Source organism: Sander vitreus, chromosome 14 (assembly GCF_031162955.1).
Source record: "Sander vitreus isolate 19-12246 chromosome 14, sanVit1, whole genome shotgun sequence".
Classification (NCBI taxonomy): Eukaryota; Metazoa; Chordata; class Actinopteri; order Perciformes; family Percidae; genus Sander; species Sander vitreus.
In genome coordinates, this window is record NC_135868.1 from 4,268,275 (window position 1) to 4,290,683 (window position 22,409).

General features: G+C 39.6%; 1 protein-coding gene and 1 gene segment (V, D, J or C); one reads left to right on the forward strand and one right to left on the reverse strand.

Annotated features, from left to right (window-relative positions):
* The window catches only part of LOC144529260 (Ig kappa-b4 chain C region-like), a 128,202-nt gene that overhangs the window by 25,708 nt on the left and 80,085 nt on the right, over positions 1-22,409 (reverse strand).
* gnb3b (guanine nucleotide binding protein (G protein), beta polypeptide 3b) lies at positions 13,388-18,873 on the forward strand. The gene is made up of 8 exons (XM_078267770.1): positions 13,388-13,456; positions 14,264-14,409; positions 15,344-15,407; positions 16,021-16,177; positions 16,325-16,391; positions 16,886-17,087; positions 18,449-18,665; positions 18,767-18,873. Exons 1-8 carry the CDS (start codon positions 13,388-13,390, stop codon positions 18,871-18,873), a joined length of 1,029 nt encoding a protein of 342 aa, XP_078123896.1.

Here is a 22,409-nt window from a genome sequence, read left to right on the forward strand (position 1 = left end):
TGAACGGGTCCGTATGATATCGTACGAAAATGTATGCACACCAAAACGCATGATATTCTACGAAATTAGGAGACCGCCGGCTGGTCAAGTGAATCCGGGTGGTCACGTGACGCCTGCTGGCTACCAGCTCCATGATGCCGAGCAGCAGTTGCTAGTTGTTTAAGCCACTAGAGAGCTTCGCAACGCTGGTTACGGACCTCCATCACAGCTCGGTCGTATCAGTGGCAGTTAGTAGATCCGTTAACCGAAAAAGGTGACTTTGAACCAGGGTACGTTTCGGTGGAGATTATGGTTAAATTTAGTCCACAAAATATGATAATTTTGCCGCAACGAAAATTAACATTAGGCACCAAAACGACTAGTTAAGATTATGAAACATTTTAAACACTCCCAAGGAACACGCATTTCCTGGGTGAAAGTCTAAAGTTTCCCCCCGGGAAGCGATATCTGCTCTCTGGCTTGAAAGTCCTGTGTTTTAACGCCCACCCATCCTCCCTATGCGGCCAGCCGTGTTAAGAGTGCAGATCGGGCCGCATTTTTCTGTCCGAGCCCGGCCCGCGTCCGACAGAGCAGTAACCGAACCCGACCCGAGCCCGACAGGCATTAAGATATTTATATCCGAGCCCGACCCGAGCCTGACACAGTTAAAATCAAATGTTTTTCTCATACTAATGACACCTGTATGTTTGTTTGTATGGAAAGCTTTATTAAGCAACTGTAGGAAGGCATTCGGAAATGTCAACAGATGAGCACATCAGTGCACACGCGGCAACAAGCTCACGTTAACACAAATGCAGCTTATTGAAAATCACTCTTACCATTTTCCTTGAAAACTGTATAGGCTACTAAACTGCAACATGGGATCTATTTACATAATCCATTCATCCAAGTTTAGGCTAAAAATAAGTTGTTTTAAATCATCAATCAATTCAATGCCTTATCGTGCTGATGTGACCGAGCCCGACCCGAACCTGAACATATTTTCTAAATATCTGTCCGAACCCGGCCCGGCCCTCAGGTGGTTTTCATCTCTGAGAATGTTGCAGCAAATTTCGCCGTTATTTGGATAAACTAACCACATATTGGGAATCTAAATGTTTACTTTGTCGCCTGAAAATATATCAAAAACTTAATAAACATATTAAAGTGACATTAACAGCTTTTAGCCTGGCTCAAACTCTCCGTGTATTACGTGACTGACAAGGCCGGTGGCACTTACACCTCCGAAAACGTCTATAATACATTGAATCGACATTTAAATGGTTATTAATGAAGAGAATAATTACATTTCTGGGTTTTTTTGTTTGTTTGTGCAGCATTAGCCGCCATCTTGCAGATGATTGGCAAAGATTTCTTCTACTGTAACACTCAATTTCAAGTGTGCCTCTGAAAAAAAAAAATTGGATTTGGCTGCCCTGGTCAGCTTTGTTTTTTAACCATATGACGTTAAAAACTGGGATAGACAAGGCTGATCCTTAGTAAGTAGCAAGTAGGCTATAATTTCACCTCACATTTAGAGTCACACATTACTTAGATCTGACACAATTCAGTCAGATATAAGTTAAAAGATATAAGTACATCATAAGTTATTTTCTTACGGAAGCCCTGAAAGGCAAAGTGAAAACCCTAACCCAACCTGTATCTCCTATTAGGGACATGTTATCTTCTACGTAGCAGATATTATCTTGTACCTAGGAGATAAACTTTGTAAGGTTTTGGCCAACATTGCCCGCAAATTCTTTTTTACCTTGCCTTTCAGGGCTTCCGTATATTTTACCGGATAAACATGAAATATTTTTTTTATTTTTCCTGAAATGAACATATGATGTTTTGGACTTTCTACTTGTCTCATCTGTAACAAAAGCATGGGTCCGCTCTGTGCAGAACACCGGACACAAACATGGTTAAAAGTGTTATTAAAATGGGTTTATAGTAGTAGGAATACAATTAAAGGTAGCTGTACTCTGCAGCATGTACTGTACATTTCAGACTTCTTCATACAGTTTAAACCTTTACATATTTCTTCTTTACTTTGTCAGTGACTGTGTAATGAATATATAAATACATATACATATATTAAAATAATCTTTATTATGGGGCTATTACTTTTTAGTTCTTTAGAAGTATAATAAATGAACACAAGGTTTAACAAAAAGACATTTAAACATTGTACAACCTCAAATCATATCAAGTAACAAAGTCCAGTTATGATTGACACTTGTCCATTATCACTAGAGTGTATTTTGGAGACAACGCAAGCAGCAGGGAAAATGTTTTTGTCTTTACGTTTCCGTGTTAAGGAGCAGGTGGAAGCTGAAAAATCAGTGCTGAAAAATAGTACTACCAATATCTGTTTTTGTTGATATACTCCCAAAAAGATGCTGAAATGATCTATCATCAAGTATCAGAAGTATCAGATTGTAACGATAATGAATCACCTGTAAGAGATTGTATAACTGTAAAGAAAGTAAAAGTATGCAAAGCGGGAGGCACTGTGGGGTTACATGTGTATCTGTGCCTTATACAACCTAAATAATTTATTATGTTTCTACATGATTCTGCTTCTTTTGTTTTATAAATAAGGGACTCAAGGTAACTATTAATGTTGTCATTGATTTTTTTACTTGTGAAATTAGCTTTTTAGCAATGATAAATAATAGCTGTTATTGATATTAACTGTACAGCGCAGGATGTCAGTTGTCCGTGAGAATGTGATATGTAATGTGTTTATTACGTCAGACCAATTTGAATTTGATGCACTTTTAGATGTCACAGTTGTCACACTCTTTTAGTTGCTGTTTGATTTTAGTCTCAATGCAACATTAATCAAATATTTGAAATTATGCAGAAATGTGTCGTGTTAATCTTAAAAATAAATAATAAAGATAATTGTTTTGTATCTTAATTGTCTCACCTAGTTGTCCCAGTTTTCTTTACACTATACAAAGTATTTTTGAAGCTGCTCTAATCACAGTGAGTCCGATGAACGTGTAGTGTGAAAGATATTTCTCATAGCGGCAAACACACAGAGAATTTTTGAGTGTTTTAGTGTCTTTTGTCTTGTTGTTTTGGTTTTAATTTTAACTGTGTTGATTCAGTCTCCAGCTGCAGCAGCGGCTAAAGAGCCAGATGTGTTTCTCAGGAGTTGGTGGAGACAAAGCTAAAAAAGAGAGAGAGTATTGATACAAAAAGATGTAAACCAACTCATACAGTGTGACTCAATTTAATAAGTGAATAAAACAACTCATATTCATGAAACATGATATGATGGTTTGTTGTCTGTGATGGGTTAGGGTTAGGGTTAGGGTTTGGGGTTAGGGGTTGTCTGTCCTCTCATCCTTGTTGTTGGCCAGCAGGTGACACTGCTAACACAAGAGACCTCCAGTCAACCTACAGCCGCCTTTAGGTGGAAGAGCAACTCAATTAGATTGTTTTTTCACAATATATGCATCAGAGGCATAGGCGTTATTTACGGGGGGGTTACAACCCCCCGAATAATCAAAACTGGCTGGAGTAATGAAGTCAAAGAGTTTTAATGCTGTGGCAAGCAAAAAAAATGTGTTGTGTGTTGTGTTGTGTAAAAATAACATCCCGAACACATGTAAGGTTTTGAATCTGCAGAAAGTTTTGAACAATACAGAAGATTAATTAATTAATAATAATAATGTTTACATGAATAGATAAGACATTTGCATGCAGAAAAGGCACCAGTTGTTGCAGAAAAAATCACCAGAATGCAGGAAATGAAGCGTTTGATGCATAACATTTTCTGGGGGACGACCACCAGACATCCTGCACTGTAAAAAAGGTTTTTCATTTTTTGTCAGCATGCATGTTATTTCATGTTGTGTTAAAAACAAAATTCGTCCAAGGGACTTGAAACATTGCGTTGTTCTGACTATTGTAATTGCAAGTTGCCAGTTTATATTAGTTGTTCTAAAACCTTGGGAATTAGTTGGAGGGACAAATTATTTACCTTCAACTATTATTTTTACGTTGGACGCACAATCCAGAAAGAGTTGTTCAACTCAAAATGATTCATGCAACTAGTTCACTCGTTATTTTAAGTTGATACAACTAATCACTTTTTACAGTGTGGTTATAATTTGTCACCCCTAATGCTGAAACAAACGCTTTTGCTAGATAGGTGGAGATCATTAGTAACATTTAAATAAAAAACTTTTGAAAGCAACCTAGTTCCTCTTTAATTTTATGATTTACTTCAACATTTTTTCAGACAAATCCAATCCAATTCAACTTTATTATTCATAGAAAGAAATGCATTTGTTGGGTGTACAACAAAATACAAAAAAGCAGTGCAAAACTACACAAGTGCACAAGTAGAACAGAGAAAAACCATAAAAGGAACATGAACATGAAACAATACTTTAACTTCTCACCTCTAGCTTTTTTCATTCTAGTTTTTTTCTCACAGAATAATTCCGCCTGACAAAAAATGTCTTTGCACTTCACCTATTAAAAAACAAGTCTCAAATCTCCCCCTGAGGTTTCATCTCTCCTTCGTCTTCCATGTCATCTCATCCACTTCCTTTCTTGTAGAAGAAGCCAAAGGTGGTGCAGGGTTTGTTGTGCCACACGGTTTGTACTCCTTCTTCCCTCCTGAGCTCGTTACCACAGGGAGTTATCAGGAAGTCAGCCATCCCTCTTGTGTCACAGGTCATTAGCCCAGATTACAGGCCGACACTTAGTTTGAGAGAGAGAGGGAATGGAGCAGTGGTGTAGTCTACGTGATACGCAGGTATACGGAGTATACCTACTAGGAAAGGTCAAGGATTTCCATATACCCACTTGCAAAAACGCAAGGATAACATTACGTAACGATGACTGTTTGGTGAGAGAACTTTTACACTAACGTTCATAAATTCACCCCGTCTGTGTTGCAAGTCGCCTAGGAACAACAACAACAACAGTTGCTTGGCGGTCATTGTCTGCGCAAATTTGAAATGAACTAATGTGAATCACTAAAGTAGATATATGAAACCAAAGCAAATTTGAACTACACTCTTTCAGTGTTTTGGTAAGCCTGCCCTTAAAGCTACTGCCGCTTCGACTGACACTGCAGTAGACGTTAAGGTTACAAAAATTACAGAAAATGAGCCAGATGAGACTGATGCTTTACACTGTTGTGTTACCAAAAAATGATGGGGTTGGCACTCTGGGACGCGTCGCCCTGATGACAACTTGACATTAACCAGGATGACATTACCAGAAGATGTATTTGTCATGACTACTTGACATTAAATTTCATTGGAGTGTCCTTGTTAAGACAACTTGACATTAAACATCCCGGTTAATGTCAAGTTGTCATTACAAAGACATCCCAAACTAATTTAATGTCAACTTGTCGTGACCAAGACAACTTCTGGTAATGTCACTTTGATTAATGTCAAGTTGTCATAATCAAGACAACCCAAACAATGTCAACTTGTCATGACAAAAACCGAATGACACTTAATGACAGAAGTCATAAACGTTTATGACTTGTTTATAACGTTTATGACACGTTCATGACAGTGTCATGTCATAGTTATGACAGTGTCATGTGGCGATTATGTCGATACCTTCAAGTAAAGTGTTACCGACAGAACGTTTGTCTTTTCAGACTTCTACATAGTGCTCAAATCATTTAGCTAAAATATATACACCGTTATTTAAAGATTTCTAAAAGGTGTGTTTATGATTTACATTCAAAAACAGTCCGAATTTGCATTTATGCAAAAGAAATAACCACTTTAAGGGTTCACAATTTGTCATGTCTGTCTTGAATCCAACATTATACATTCAAAGTTCTGCATGCTGCAATTATTCCTCCTGTTAAAATTGGCCATTTAAAGACCCTTTCCTGAATGAAATAGATGTGGGACACAATCATATATGAAATACTAGGCAGTATGTACTGATTTGACTTTAATGTGAAAACTGTGCTTTGATAACTGCTAGAAACATTTATGATGTTGTAAGATATAAGTCAGAAGACGTTCAGAAGCGGATTGGACTTGAGGAAACTTTTGACAGAACACGATTCACAAAACCTTTCATTCATTAAACCTGTGCACGTCTGACTAATGGATGAACCACGCAGCCAACCAGAGCTGTGTAGCAGTAATATGGCCTCATGATGTCAGCAGGCCTGATCTCAAAACCCGTTGCATCAATTACTAAAAATAGTCACGATGCGAGGTGAGGCTTAATCTAAAAAGTCCCTATTAGATTAGGCCATCAAACATCACCGACGCTCTCAGCATGATGATGATGTCGCTGGATTAGCAGGATATTCAGCCAATGAGGGTGAGACCTGTGGCTTAGAGCTGCAGTGTATAGTAACTATATGCTACATTACCTGAGCAGAGAGGTTCACATTTTCCAAGTTATTTCATGGTTGTTTTTTTTTTGCTGTCAGCTAGACATTAAGATGACATTTTCTTCTTGAAAGTGAGAATGTTGGCTGAAGACCACATTTGAGGTTTTAATGTTCTGACAAGCATTAACACAGAACTGCAGAATTCATTCTTTGTATCGCCTGATCTTGTCGATGACTTGTTCAGCAAAAGTCATTACCCCTGAGGTTTCTAACCTGGCGTAAAGTTCAGTTGTATTATTACAAAAAATACACAGGTGTCTATGACAAAGCATTCATTCATCAGCAAACATTATGATGTGGAAATTAAATCAGCATTAAAATATTGTCCTAATATTTAGACGAAGTTTCAAAAATGAAGTTTTATTTTACAATTCTGTGGTTTTGTGTCTGCTGCACTGCTCTCTTTCATCTTCCTTCTGTTTAACAAGTGACCTAATAACTTATGTTAGCTCTTCACCAACTTGTGACCCAAAGCAGGAAATAAAACCTCTACCTCTGGATATGTAAGTGATGTGTCTGTGCTATCGTTTAAGGGGTCTTCAACATTTTTTAAGCCAAGGATACTTTAACTGAAATAGAGACAGAGCAGGGACCCCCTACTACATATATTGTATAAAATGAAGTTGCGTATTAAACTGGGCCTACAATAACTTGTAGGGCGGGCTAAAGCTTTTATACATACTTTGTTTTTGCATATAATACTGAGGTATTAAAATAGCCTAATAATTGTTGCCATGCTTTTATAAATCATGTTTTAATGTTACACATACATGTGGCAGAGTAAATCCTTAGGATTTATCTGTGGAGGGCCTTCTTTACTACCTTACCTATAGGCCAGTAAGGAGTGGGGATTTATATTTGCTAAAAATATGATGGATTCATGTTAAGACTTTTTAATTCTTCAAAAAAACTTTACCCCAAACCCCCTGTTGAAGATCCCTGGTTTAAGACCACAGAACATGTTGGAAACTCAAAGCCCATGCTCGTGTTGGTGAACCCACCAAGAATTACTTTACCCAGCATTTTGGTGTCATTCAGCTCTTGGTTTTGGTCGTCTGACCCAGTTTAATATTTTGGTTCACTTTCTCTTATCAACCCTGTTTCCAGACACATCAGGCAGCAAAATATTCTCTCATAAATGCCACTAAAACTACCTGCTTAGCACCTAGCAACAGACGGACAAAGTCAGACACTTACATAGAGGGTTAATTAGCAGCTGAAGAGACAGATATTTCATAAACGAGTTGGTGGAGACCAAAAACAGAGCTAAAATAGAGAATATTGGACCCTAAATACATCAGGTGCACACAAACACGGCTCTAAATAATGGTTACTTTTATTTGTACATCACTACTGGATCAAGACATGCAATTAATGATGCCGTGTGACAGAAGACATGAAGTATTACTGTTACTGAGTACGATTCTGTGACAATGTATGATTTAGAAATTCCTCTCTGACATAGTGTCCGGTGTTTCCTGTGTTTTGCCAGAAGTTAGAGCAACTAGAGGGGTTAAATGTGTTATGATGTCATCGATAGACGACCAAATGTAACGGACCATTACCTTGAATACAATTACAGATTTCTCTGGGTTTGAACCTTACAAAGTACACAATGCAGCAAAATATATAAAATAAGTCGTTTTCAGATGTTTTTAATGTGGTAATGTTACATATTATACCTTTAACTTGAAATGAATAAAACTGATATATTAAGTTAAGTTAATGAAAAAATTGTTGATTTCACTAACTTACTGTTTTATGTAAAATATTTCTGGTATCAATAATACGATACGATACAACTTTATTGTCAGTTTAAACTAAAATACATTTTGCGTTCCCGAGCAGCTCTGCTCAAAAAAAAAGAAAAGAATACAGAGAGTTAGACAACAATTGCACATATAGTACAAACATGAAGACACATCAACAGCCATGACAAAAAAAACATGTTTCATGATATCATCGGATCCAGATCTTAAATGGCAGCAGATTGATTTTGGTTTAGCAACAGCATAGACTGATGTATAAAAGAGTTCTTGAGCCTGTTGTACATAAACGAAGGAACTCTAAATCGCCTGTTAGAAGGCAGAAGTTGGTATTCATAATTTAAAACATGCATGGAGTCAGAAAAGATGCTGTTAGCAAGCCTGATGTTGTGAATATGTTACGTTCCATTCTCTAAAAACTGCCTCATTCAGGCTTTGTTCAAACTGCGTGAACCTACCTTAAACCAATCCTCATACTCTATGGAGCCTCTTTCTTATCCATCTACTCTCACATCCTCGAAGTGAATGGAGCAATTGTTAGAAAATGTATATAGTCCTGTGTGTCTCATTGAACCTTTAGGACATTGTGAACTTCGTGCTTCGTGTCGCTTTGTTCTCTGAGATCTCGTAACTCCTTTCAGAATCAACTGGTGAACCGAGGTGAAGCCAGTAGATGATGGGATACAAACCACAAAACAACCGTGGTCGGATTGTATCACAATAGGTAAACTGTTGCCAGATCAGCAGGCTGCATTACATCATATTTCAACCCGAACCTTCATCTTTTAACCTGCTATTGAGTCATTGAGAAAGACACAGGATCTCTACCAGCTCCAGGATGTCGCTGTGTAGCTGATCCTGACCTCTGACCTCCCCATGTAGGTAACATCACATTATTACCCATGTGGAGTCCCGGACCACCCACCTCTCCTAGAAGAAAATAGGAAGAAGTCAGATGACAGGATGTCAAGGTGTGGGGCGGACCAAACGAGATCATCTCTCATTGGAGACCAATATCTACTCTACATCTTGTCATGGATCGACCCAAAAACCTCCCTCCTGTCCTGCTTCCCGGTCTGCCTCTCCTGCATTTGACCATTTTGAATACCAATTATTTCAAAAGTGCAGATGATATAGTCTGTAAAAAAAAACATTTTTTTTGGTCGAACACTTTTAAAGGGCGAAACTCTGCATTTGACTCTTGATCCACTTGTCGTACCTGCCTTCTCTGTAGGTCAGGTGTGACGCACGTTCAACTCTAATTCCCTAACGAGATTGCCCATCCCCGGATATCCTATCAGAGCCTGATTAACCAGGCTAAGCTCATTAGCTCTGACAAACCAATTCACCCATGTCCACCTCTGCCCTAGACTATCCATCCTCTCTCCTGCATCCTGACAGAAAACATGCACTGCAATGCCAGGAATGAGAATACAATGTCACCTCTCTGTTGTCACAGGACACTGGGGACTTAAAAAATCAAAAGAACCAGAGAAATAAAAAAATAAAGTCTCATATTTATGAATCAGAGATTGCAAATGATTCATCGTGCTTCCTTAAAGCAATTCAAAGATGACGTAATGAAGCTCATTTTTACTTTGCTCTGGCTCTTAGTTTGCTATCATTGCACCTGGAACGCATTAAAACTGGTTGCTCAAAGCATAAAACAACAGCATATTGTTTCATATTTAGTTAGGTGCATGGCTGATGTGTCAGTTTCCTTCCCTCTGTCGGATTTTCAGGTGCAACAGGTGAGATTTCTTTGCAAACCTCCACAATTCTTTTCTCCTCGCTCATATTCTCACATTTCACCTCCACCTGTTCCCTTTCTCTACTTCTTTTATTTCTTCACCTGATCTTTTGACCTCATAACCCCATTTTCTTTCTCCAATCGGTTTACCATCTCTCGCCATGCTCCCTCTAAATTTCTCTCTCCCTCTCCTTCCCTCTCTATTTCCATCTTTGAGCTTTATCCCTTCATCCCTTATCTCCTTCATCCCCTCCAATCCTCATCTGTTCTTCACCGTGGAGGAAGGGACAGAGAAAGAGAGAGTTTCTCACAAGTAAGCTGCTATCAGTCTGCCGGGGGAGAGCGTTGGAGGAGCCAGGTTGTGCACCCTGGGATTGTGGAATCTAAAAAAGAGACGGAGGTGTCTGGGACCAGGAGCTGCACAGTTGCAGAAGAAGAGAAGGACCCACGTTGTGTGTGGTAAAGGTGAGTTTCTTCTTTTGGAGAAGAACGTTGGAGCTGCGGTGAAAAGCCGGGAAGCACAAATCATCTTACTTTGTGATATTTAAAAAAAAGCAGGACGTGGACTTTTGCTTCAGTGTGCAACACAGGAAACTGATGAGGAACTTTTAGTATATTATTGGTGATTTTCTGCACATGGCTGCCTTCAAACTATAAAATATAAAATATATAGCTGCATATATACTGTAGCTGCAGCTGCCGTGCATTTACAGCGATTTTGGAGAAGCATAAGCTTTCCCCCAATGTTGACTTCTGGGCTGTTTTAAAATTCTTTTTATTCTGTGTAGTTTTATTTTTCATGCAAGAAGGCTTCTCCACTCCACAGGCTCCTTGACTTTTTCAAATCAATTTCTTGCAGCTAATAGAATTAGTTCTTCCGTGTACGATTGCATCCAAAGTGATGATTCCTTAAACCCTCTGAAGATGATCTTTGGATTGTAGGGAAGCTGCCAAAGATGATTGGTGCCTCAGGTGTGGCAGCAGTAAGCTGCAGCCTGATCCATCATACAAGGCCAAACCTCATCCAGCTCACTCAGTTGGCCGATTTCTATGCTGCAGGATCCATGTAGCTTGGAGTGATGTTGTTTCTTACTGACACAAACACATTTTCAATTGTTTTTGGAATTCTGATGTTTTTTAGCTTTAGAAAATAGGTTTACACTTTACTTGAAGGTATCTACATAAGAGTGACATGACACTGTCATGAACGTGTCATAAAACAAGACATAAACGTCTATGATATAACGCTTCTTTTAGTAAGTGTCATTCGGTTTTTGTCATGACAAGTTATGGTTATGGTTAGGGGCAGGGTTCATGTGTCGTGACAGTGTCAAGTTTTCATGACAGTGTCATGTCACTCTTATGTAGATACCTTCAAGTAAAATGTTACCGAAAATAGTTTCACTTGAGAGTGGAGACATGTATGTGTGAGAGCACAAATGCACCATCTTTTCCATCAAATAACAGAAGGGGAGAGTAGAGGAGGAGCTGCTGATGTTTGACTATAACAGACCCTCCACATCTCTCGCCCCCCCCCCTCTCTCTCTCTCTCTCTCTCTCTCTCTCTCTCTCTCTCTCTCTCTGATCCCAAGGTAAAGAGCAGTCAGTAATCGGATGACAGGAGATTTGACCGGTAAAGCTTCCCTTAAGATCTCCTGCCCAGGATTTAAAGTCCTGTAGCAGCCCACCCCAACACTTGTGCTCAACCATCAACTTGTCTGTTGAAATGATCTTTTGATGATATTTTATTGTGCAAGACACATACCGTATGTAGAGCTACGACTTTCCATTCGCACTTATTCTTTTGATTGCTTATGCCATTACTTTATTAAGTGTTCAGTGAATGAAATGTCAGAAAACAAGTGAAAAATGCCGTCACAATTTGCCAAGGTGACGTGTTAAAGCTGCTTGTTTTGTCCACTGAAGATCTTAAAACGTAAAGATATCAAATGTATGATATCAAACAGAGAAAAGCTGCACCTCCTCACATTTGAGAAGCTGCGTGATGACTAAATTAATGCATCGATGATTCCTTTTCAAATTGTTTCACCATTTTCTCTAAAAGTTTAAACTTCTCCCCGTGTCTCCACAAGCTGCAGCGTTGAATCACATCTTTAGATGAAAATTAGTAACTTAAATGAACATAATAATGCAAGAAAGGGTGGAGCATTTAGTTAACAACTGGTTGAAGTTCCTTGTTTATTTTCTGTAACATCATTTTTTGCATTTTGTCAACCACGCATGCATGTCCTTGAATGACGCGCTAGTCATTTTTCCTATTCAGCATCAACAATCATCCTTAGTGGAGAGTTTTAAACGAGTTACTTTGCCAAATGAGCAGAATTGTGCACGGATGCTGTTGGGGTTAAAAAGGCCAGCCGTCAGTATCCTATTACAGAGTATTAGGCACTGACGGTCTGTACGCAGGGCTTGAAATGAAAATGAAGTTGAAGTAAAGAAACCAGTCAGTTAGGACAGACAGCGAGGGCATTTAATACGAGGAGTAAAAGGTTTAGAAACACAGCCATTTGACTCTCTTCCTAACAAGCCTCCCCCAAAAAAAAGAGTTAATTTAACAAACAATTACAAATCATCATCATCAAAGTTGAATTCCATCTGAATAATGATGGACGAAATATTGCGTTAGATCTCTCGAAATGAGAATTGTCAAAACACCACCACAAGATGAGCTGGTCCGAAGTTCTTTGAGATAAAGAACCCTGAACTGCAATGTCAGATTCAGTTAATAAATGTGACGTTTGATTAATCTGTATTGAACGTTAAAGCTCAGCTGAGTAACTCTAGAAATTCACTGACACAGTTCGGGGAGCTGTTTTTTTTTTTGCAACCCATTCATATACATTGAGAAAAGTCTAAATTAGATTTGTGCTCCCCTTTTCACTTCCTTCCCTTCTTTTGCTTCTGTCCTTCGCAACGGGTGTTCTTCTTTTCTCTTTCCAAGTCCTGTCTCTGCTACATCTATGTATACTTTGCTAGTCTTTGTGCAATCTTTCCTTTCTGTTTCTTTTATTTCTTTCCTACCATGGTCGGTATTTTTTTTCCTTCACATTCGTGTCACTGTTTTTGTTCATCTCTCTCTCCCTTCGCACTCTGTACAATACATCATAGCTGGATCAGAGTAAGAGCTAATAACGGTATTACAACTTTGGGTTTAGGGAGGGATTAAACCTGTCAGGTATGTGTCTAATCTTTGCCCCAGATTTGATGTTGTAACAGCAACCCATGTGTTCCAGATCAAGGTGTCAGGGTCCCTGAGTGATGCACAGCCCGGTCCACAGTGAACCTGTACTGTATTGTACAATAGTCGGGAAACACAGTGTTGGCCCAGAGGCAGTACATTCCTAACTAACACATTGCTAACACGTCTTCTCTTCTTTATTCCCGTCCTCTCTCTCTTTGTCCCTCTTTCCTGTTTCACAGTGACAGTTTTCTTCTTCCCGTCAGTAACATCCCCTAGCAAACGTCGCCATGGCAGCTGAGAAAGCTGAAATGGATGCCCTGAAAAAGGAGTGCGATGGCCTCCGTACAAAGATTGAGGTGAGCAACTTGACACACACAGTGCTTCCTGATGAAGGTGGTTCAAAACCTGTGTAAGCATTGTGACACTCCGATTACACAAAACATAGCGTTGCGGTCCTGTAAAAAAAAAACACGTAGACCCTTTAAGACCCCTTAAGTTTACTGTCGTAAACAACTCTTTTCCAGATAATCACCAAAATTGGAGATACATGGTTTTCATTGGACAGTGACAATAGGTAAAATATGTGTGTGTATATATACTGTATATATATATATATATATATAAAAAGCAACTCTGTAGTATCTAGTATTTTTTTTTTTTAAGAAATTAAAGTCCTATCTTTTTAATCTGGTTTTTAATTTGGAGTAATATTATAGTCTTAACTTTTAATTTTGATGACTTTGTATTATTTTCATCCCTGTCTTTATTTCATTTATATTTTCAGTTTTATTTTTTATTTAACATTGTATTGTTTTGTTGTGGTCGTTTTTAGTCATGCAAAATTATATTTATTGTTAATTTTTGATTTTGTTTTTATGTCTGTGTTGTTTCACTGTTGGTGTGTGAGGCACTTTGGGCTGCATGTTTGTATGAAAGCTGCTGTCACTTCCACTACTTATAATCATGCCTTTAAAACATGAAGTTGAAATTGCTTACAACAACACCAACACATCTGTTAATGTGTCATCTTTTAATTGAGCCTGCATTACATAATCCTGATGAACTCAAATCTCGGTGCAGTTTACCTTCCTTACTCTTCCTTGTTCTTCTTTCTCCTCTCTGTTGTTTCACACCAACATGTAATCCCCCCGTGTGACCACCAGGCGGCCCGTAAGGCTGTGAATGACGGCACCATGGCAACAGCAGCAGGAGGGGCGTCCGAAGTGGGCCGAGTCCAGCTCAAGAAAAGGAAGGACCTCAAGGGTCACCTGGCTAAAATCTACTCGCTTCACTGGTCTACTGACAACAAGTGAGGATGGGAGGGTGAACAGGAGTCTCTCTGCCGTCGAACACTACAGTTTTAGACTTTTCCAATTCACAGGCACAACATTATCAATGACTCTGTTCAAGTGTCCCAGTAAACCATGATAGGGTGACAGTGAGCCAGCATGCACAATACCAGGACCCTGAAACTCAGGCTTATTTTACAATATTTCTCTAAAGGCAGAAATGATCTGAATGGTTCAGTCAAGTATCTGTGGAAGGCCCTCCATTCCCCATTTTGGACACACACAGACACACAGAATTAAAGAATGAAAAAAGAAAGCAAGAACTTTTGTCATAACATTATTTTTTCTTTTCACTTATTGGACTGGGTAGCTACAGACTAGAATGTGTAGTCTAAATGTGGAAGCTTCAGAAAAGCCGCACTTGAATGTAGATAATGTTTCTTCACTGTATTCATTCACCTGTCAGATAGAGACCGTCCTGCCCTCAACAAAAAGGCCCGCATAAGTCATTCGTTCAAGCAGCAATTACAACTCATATCTACGGTAATAACGGTGGCTCCCTCAAGTGGCCAAAGTTGTTATGCTGGAAAGAAAGCAGAGAGGAAGGTATCGAAAGAGCGACAACATTATTGATGTGTTTAAAACTGTCGAGGCAGTTACGTTGTCTGGTTTCTGTTCTGTGTATCGTTGTACGGTTTGGAGGACTTGTTGGTCAGATTATTTTTGTAAGTTTGTCTCCATGATCTGAGCTTATGATCCAATATACTAACATTTAAGAAACAGGTATCCAATTATTAAGACAAGATAGACTTTATTGATGATGAGGAGCAGTACTGCCTGCAACACGAGACTCTGTTCCCAGGCATCTGACCCACAACGTTGTCTTAATTTAAAAAAAAAAAATAATAATGATTTCTTCAAACACTGACGGTGACGTTCTCGTCTCTCTCACAGGACAATGGTCAGTGCATCACAGGATGGCAAGCTTCTCGTCTGGGACTGCTACACAGGGAACAAGGTAAGATCACATCACTGTAAACAACGTACCGCGAAATTCACCGAATCGGATTTTTGATAAACAAATTAGGACAACCAGGATGTAGTATCAAGCAACATAGTGTTAGTGCTTTGTTTTCATTTACAGAAACAATAATGTAACTGTAAAATAAAGCACAGCAAGTTACTGTACATAATTGTTACTGTGATTTTATACAGTATATTGTTGATGATTGTGATCAGCTCAATAATTACCAAGGGCCAACGGTAATCTGAGACAAATTAAAATAAAACCTAGAATGTTAATACATCTCCACCCAAGCAGACAAACGGACACCAGATTCTGCAGATTTTCATTCAGGAACAAAGCTGGGGGAAGAAATCTGCAGATATTGTTTGGGTTTGATAATTACTGTAATTTCCGATTGAATACACAGTACTCTACTGTGAAACAGTATACAATCATTTACTGTGCACAAACACAGTAAATGACTGTGGATTTCTTAGGCTTTTTTTTTTGTTTTTGTTTTTTACAGAGTACAGCCTTTAAAGACTGGTTTCCAATGCAGGTTGTACCCTTATACGTGAAGGAGGCTGTAAATCAACTAAAAACAAACTAAATTTCCATTTCCCAGTTGGTTGCTGTCCCACTAAAGTCAGCTTGGGTGATGAGCGTCGCCTTCGCCCCCTCTGGTAACCTGGTGGCCAGCGGCGGTCTGGATAACATGTGCACAGTGTACAACATCAAGGCTGCCAGCCCCAAGACCCTCAGGGAGCTGGACGCACACACAGGTGAGGATGACATCCGCCGGCGGCATTTTGTCTCCTGACTGAAAATATGCACTCAGGGAAACATCAACATGAAAGATGACGTTACATAAAAGATAAACATAAATTAGTTGATGTTCAGTCGGGCTGAGATGTTCATTTCCCACCCAGGTTACCTGTCTTGCGCTCGTTTCCTTAGCGACACTGAGATCCTCACAGCCTCTGGCGACACCACCTGGTGAGTTTATCGTCGATCCTTGTCAGCTGGAAACATCTGCAAAATGTCATGTTTTTAATCCCAAACTGCTTCCCTGGCTGTGACTATTTCCTGACGACTCAAATCCACTCAGTTAAAAACTCAAAGAGATCCGTTTTGTTCTCTTTGGCGGCACCTGTGGCCAAGCAGTAATTGCAGGTGTGTTTTTAGATCTCACTTCTGAGAGAGCCAAACACGCTGTGTTCCGGCAGTCTGTTGGCAGTTGCCTTCTTCTAAACGTCAAATTTATTTACTGCTTCACGATCCTCATAGTTTGGTTGTTGTCACAGGTCAGATATGAAACCAACCCTAGGAAAACGTACTCAAAAGCGGCATTCATAAATGAATATTCACAGAAACAAAAAAAGAAACCTGATCCAAAGAAGTCAGGCCCAATAATGATTAGACCCAAATGTGTTTGGGTCTTTTCATTCTCTCCTTGCACTTATAACGCTCTTCCTCCCTCTCCTCTCCAGCTGTCTGTGGGACCTGGAGACTGGCAAGCAGAAGATCATCTTCACCAACCACATTGGAGACTGCATGTCGCTGGCTCTCTCCGCCGACATGAACACCTTCATCTCTGGAGCCTGTGACTCTCTGGCCAAGCTGTGGGACCTGAGGGAAGGGACCTGCAAGCAGACCTTCTCCGGACACAGCAGCGACATCAATGCCATCAATGTGAGCAGGGCTTTAAATTCACTTTTTTTTTTTGTTTATCACCAGCCAACATGGCTAGTAGATTTAGTTACCAGCCAATCACATTTTCCACTAGCCAATATTTCTGTGCTGAATACATTTAAACATCAATGTTTCTTTAAATTGTTTGCATATGGGTTGATACTTAATATCACAAAATATTGACTTAGTATCTTAATATATTGACTTAATTAATCGGCTTTCGCTTTTTGAAAGTAATATAGAATTACCTGCGATTCATTTTTACTGGCTCAAAACCAGTATGTTTAACAAAAATGTGCAAGTTTTCCAGATGCTTACATACTAGCTTTTTTTTTTTGTAGAGCGGCCTTTTGTTTCGCTTCTCGATGTACGGTGGCCAGTGATGACCACGTTTTAAAAGGCAATGGCTATAAATCATAGACAGTCAAAGTTTTTTTTAAATGTGAATGAATTAAGAAAAGCTTTAATGATTTGCCAGCCAACATTTAGAAAGGTTAGATAAGAAGGGTGACTGGAAGGCTCCCGGTTTGATCCCCAGACAGGCCGAATACATTTAGGGTGCATTTGGATACACTGAGGTGCTCTGGAGCAAGGCACTTGTTCAAGATACCCAACTGCTCAATCGGAGCAGCTGAGTGGCTATGAGTGCAATCGGCACCGTGCAAAACCTCCCAGGATAACAGAAGTTGAATGGAGTGAAAGAACGTCTTTTATTATCATCTATATTTCTGCTTAAAGGTCCAGTGTGTAACGTGTTTAGTTGTTCATTCTCAAAATCTGTGTTGCCCGTTCACAAACTTGTCCTTTTTCATGAATATTTACCACCACCATCAATTCCAAGTATTCATTTTGGTTTGAAATTTTACATTTGCGTTTGCATTAACTGGGGTAGACGCTCCATTTTCATGCGCCATCTTAAAATACGTTAGCCTGTAAGGGACATACAGGACATACTGCCCCGCCTTTCGCGTTTTCGTTGTCACATGATAAACTCACAGGTGCTACTGATGCTGCTAATGGGTATTGTTGTTTCCCGGCCCCGGCAAGTTTGAAGAAGGAAACATGGAGGACCACACGTATTCAAAATCCAAATTTCAGGAACAGGAGTCTTCTTCTTCGCCCAGAAATATATTGATATTGAAATATCAATATATTGAAAAGAGCAAGAGACCGGCGTCATCAGAAAAAAGCGTGAAGGCTACCGTAGCTGTAATACGTACACTGCGTGGCGTGAGAGAGTTGATTGCGATATACGATCTCGACGCTAGATGGGAGAAATTCCCACACATTGGACCTTCAAAATCAGCGCCACACAGGAATACAAACACAAGCTTTTTCTTCTTCTTCTCTCCCCGCCTCAGTATATGCCCAATGGAAATTGCTTCATCACAGGCTCCGACGACTGCTCCTGCAAGATGTACGACATTCGCTCCGACCAGGAGGTGGTGAACTACCAGGACTCCACCCTGAACTCGGGCGTCACGTCTGTAGCTCTCTCCAACTCAGGCCGCCTTATCTTTGCCGGCTACGATGACTTCAACTGCCACATCTGGGACTCACTGAAAGGGGAGAAAGTTGGTGAGTGGGGGTCGATTTATTCAGGTTTTCATGATAAATAAATGTAGAAAAACATAACAAACCATTTCTTTTCTATACCCTCTCCTCCTCTCCTCCCCCAGGTGTGCTGTCCGGCCATGACAACAGGGTGAGCTGCACCGGCGTCCCCGATGATGGTATGGGCGTCTGCACAGGATCCTGGGACAGCTTCCTCAAACTGTGGAACTGAGGCGTCCTGGCGGTGGAAAACACCGGGCGAGGGAGAGGAGGAGGAGGAGGAGAGGAAGAGGAGGAAAGGGGGAGGAAAGGGGTGAAGATAGAGAGGAAAATAAACAAGTGAGGTCGGAGGATATTTTGGCGCCGTTGTTTTGAGCGCAGAGCTTCCGCTCTTTCTCTCTCTCTCTCTACTTCTTCCTCGTTCACGTATGCAAAACATGAGAGGCTGCGAATGAGTCACGTTGTATAAATGGCATCAGGGAAACAGCGCATGATGCATCCCGCTGTATGTACAAGAAAGATTTATTGTTGTCGGGATGATTTAAAACACTTTAAAATATTTAAAAAAAAAAAAAGTTTTAAAAATAGCACATTATTCAGAATGATTACCGAGCAGAAAATAAGCTCTTGTTGAGAATGTCAATTAAACACAAATAGATTTTTGACAATACAAAAAGAGAAAGAACACTTGAATATTGAAAATAAGGCTGTAGGATTACAGATTTATTTTTATTGTCTTTGACCTGTAAAAGAGCCCTGCACTTATATAGAAGAAAGATTGGCATGTACATTTATTTGTATTTTATAGTTCTGACACATTAGGATGAAGAGTTGATGTACAGCGTCTTTATTTTTTTTCTGGGGCTGCACATATCTAGAGTGTATGTGTATGGTAATAGATGTGCCATCTTGGGTTCCCTGCTAACAACCAGCAGGCCTTTTAATCCAAGATGGCTGCCGCTGTTCCCCCCCCCCCCGTCTCACCGTGAAAATTCGACGACCCAGTACCCAGATGAATAAAGGCTGGAAGGTGGAGCCAGGCTGGCGATCTGACCTGTGAAAACACACTCTGTACAGACCTGTAAACTTCATTTTTCTCCCCTGGGTTCAGCTGCATTTTGCACTCGTGCAGTTCCTCTGTAAAAAGACAAAATGTTTGTTGAAAATCTTTCTAATAAACATAGATATCTGCATTAACACCATGTCAGAGTCTGTGTGTTTTTGTTTGTTTAGGGCCTCGGGTTAAATTTGACCCGTTTTCAAAGTTTTTAATATCAGAAATATGGGTTTCTTTCAACCAAATTGCCCAAAAATAACATGGATGTACGTTGTATAGAACCCATACAACATTTACAAAAAAGAATGATTATTTACATTAAATTTGGGGTGTTTCATTCAATTTCATAGCATTTACAAAAATGTTTAAATGGTTTCAAAACCGTGTCCTGACTGAACTTTGACAGTCTGTGATCAACATCCTCTGGTCTTAACTAATAGTCAAAAGAATTCATAATTTCTGCTTTTTTTTAACTTAAAATTTGGAATAATGTCATGCACTGTAAATTAGGTTTATTGACCATGAATTAAAAAAAAGAAACATTAAAAAAAGTAACAAAAATGTTTTTAAAAAAACGTCAAAAGCATCGAAAAAAAAAAGGAACAAAAACGTTGGGAAACGCCAAAAAAAAGTTACATTTCAATTATGACCCCGAAGGACAACAAGTTCATGGTCAGCGGGAAGACACCACAAGGGTTAAATATGACGTGAAAGAATTACGCTGATGATAAGTTATTTTCTACACGTTAGGGTAGTACTGTACTGTACATATGGGAAACATTCGCTCCTGCAGTTGCAGCTCTTGAGCTCTGAAAGATACATTTGGCCAACACACACCAGCAGCATGACTCACACCTGCACACAACAGCAGGGAGGACAGACAAATATCGGTGCAAAGTTGTGGCTGTATAGTTAACTTTTTCATTCTAAGAGATGGACACCAAAACCTGATGTGTGCAGTTTATCTTTTAGATGTTTTAGATGTTCCTCTGTGAGAATATGTTGCAACATCATGTCCACAGTGTGTTCAGAAAGTATTCAGACCGCTTTGCTTTCATATTTTGTTAAGATAAGATTAGATAAGATAAGAAGCCTTTATTGTCATTATATTTAAATGTATACAACTCCCATCCCAGCGGTGCTTAAAAGAAACTATGTTGCACACATCCGATACTGTTGAGTCTCTGTAAATTATAGAGTGTGGGCTAGACCTACTCTATCTGTAATCTGTAAAGTGTCCTGAGATAACTTGTGTTATGACTTGACACTGTGAAGAAAATTGAATTAATGAATGAATTATAAAATATAAATAATGAGGGCAGGTAGTATACACTTTATTGTCCAGCCAAGGCTGTAAAATCTTCTTTGGTCTCACCCAAACAAATAAAAAATGTTACATCAATGCTAGTTTATATCCTCTGCGATCCACTTCCGGGATTGCTCTGTTGCCGACGGAAATTCCGACGGATTTCACTCATTTAGGCCGGACGGCCGTCACCTTCCTCTTTCTTTGTGTTGGCGTTCTAAACTCCGGTGGATTTGTGAGGACTATGGTTAACTGCTCCTCAGATCTCTGCAGGGTAAATCCAGACAGCTAGCTAGACTATCTGTCCAATCGGAGTTTTCTGTTGCACGACTAAAACAACCTTTGAACGTACACATGTTCCACCAAAACAAGTTCCTTCCCGAGGCTATTTTGCAGAAGCACCGCACGATTGAGATTGGTTTTAAGAAAGTCCGATAAACCAGAGAACGTTTTTCTCCAGACCCTCCTCCGCAGCGCTGTGGATGAAGGTCTGGCAATGCGAGACTATGTTCTGATGAACAGGCGTGAGAACAGTCTTTAATAATATGTTTTGCTTTGGAAATGTTGCGGGTGTTAGCAATGTCTTAGAGTGAGGGGAGAGGGCAGTGTGTTGTTGATGACTCTCTGTCATGTTGCCGCCTTATGCTGAAACAGTTTTAATTCTTTCTTTTGTTGCCTTATCAATCTATATACTCAATATTCCATAATGACAAAGTGAAAACAGGATTTTAGAAATGTTTGCAAAGAAAAATAATGAAATATCACATTGACACAATTCATCTCAGGTAACTCCCTTTTCTCTTGATCATCTTTTGAGATGATCACCTTGATTGGAGTCCACCTGTGGTCAATTCAATTGATTGGACATGATTTGAAAAGGCACACACCTGTCTATATAAAGCCATGAGGCAGAGGGAACTGCCAGACATGGACAGAAATTGAACGTACATCATTCTGGGATTTGGAGGGGTTTAAGCATTCTTGGAGTTTATATCAAAATCTAACAATTGGTGGATGGATATTTTACAGGCCGACTTGAGTATTTTTAGATGATTACATATAGGTCTATTGTCACGTCTAGTCCCTTTGTCAAGTTTCTTTGTTTAGTTGGTTTCATGGTTTCTGTTTTTCCCATTTCCTGTTTTATTTTGAAGTCTGTCTTTTCTCCCTAGTCTTGTCTGGTTTTACTTCCTGTCTTTTGGTTTTCCCGCCCTTGTGATTGTCTGATGTGTTTCACCTGTTCCCCAGCCCTAGTGTCACCTGTCCCTCATTTCCTCATTACCCTGTGTATTTAGTCTCTGTGTTTCCTTTGTGTCTTGTGGGCTCATTATGTTCTGTCTATGTGTTGCTGTTCAGTGGTGTCAAGTTTTTTTTTGCTCTGAGTTTTTTTGTGTTTTTCGAGTGG

Bases quoted from the DNA above. Each gene is read 5' to 3' on its own strand.
- gnb3b (XM_078267770.1), top strand. From the start codon at position 13,388: ATGGCAGCTGAGAAAGCTGAAATGGATGCCCTGAAAAAGGAGTGCGAT. The intron at 16,392-16,885 runs GTGAGTTTATCG...TCTCCTCTCCAG, and splicing joins GCCTCTGGCGACACCACCTG to CTGTCTGTGGGACCTGGAGA. The intron at 18,666-18,766 runs GTGAGTGGGGGT...CTCCTCCCCCAG, and splicing joins ACTGAAAGGGGAGAAAGTTG to GTGTGCTGTCCGGCCATGAC.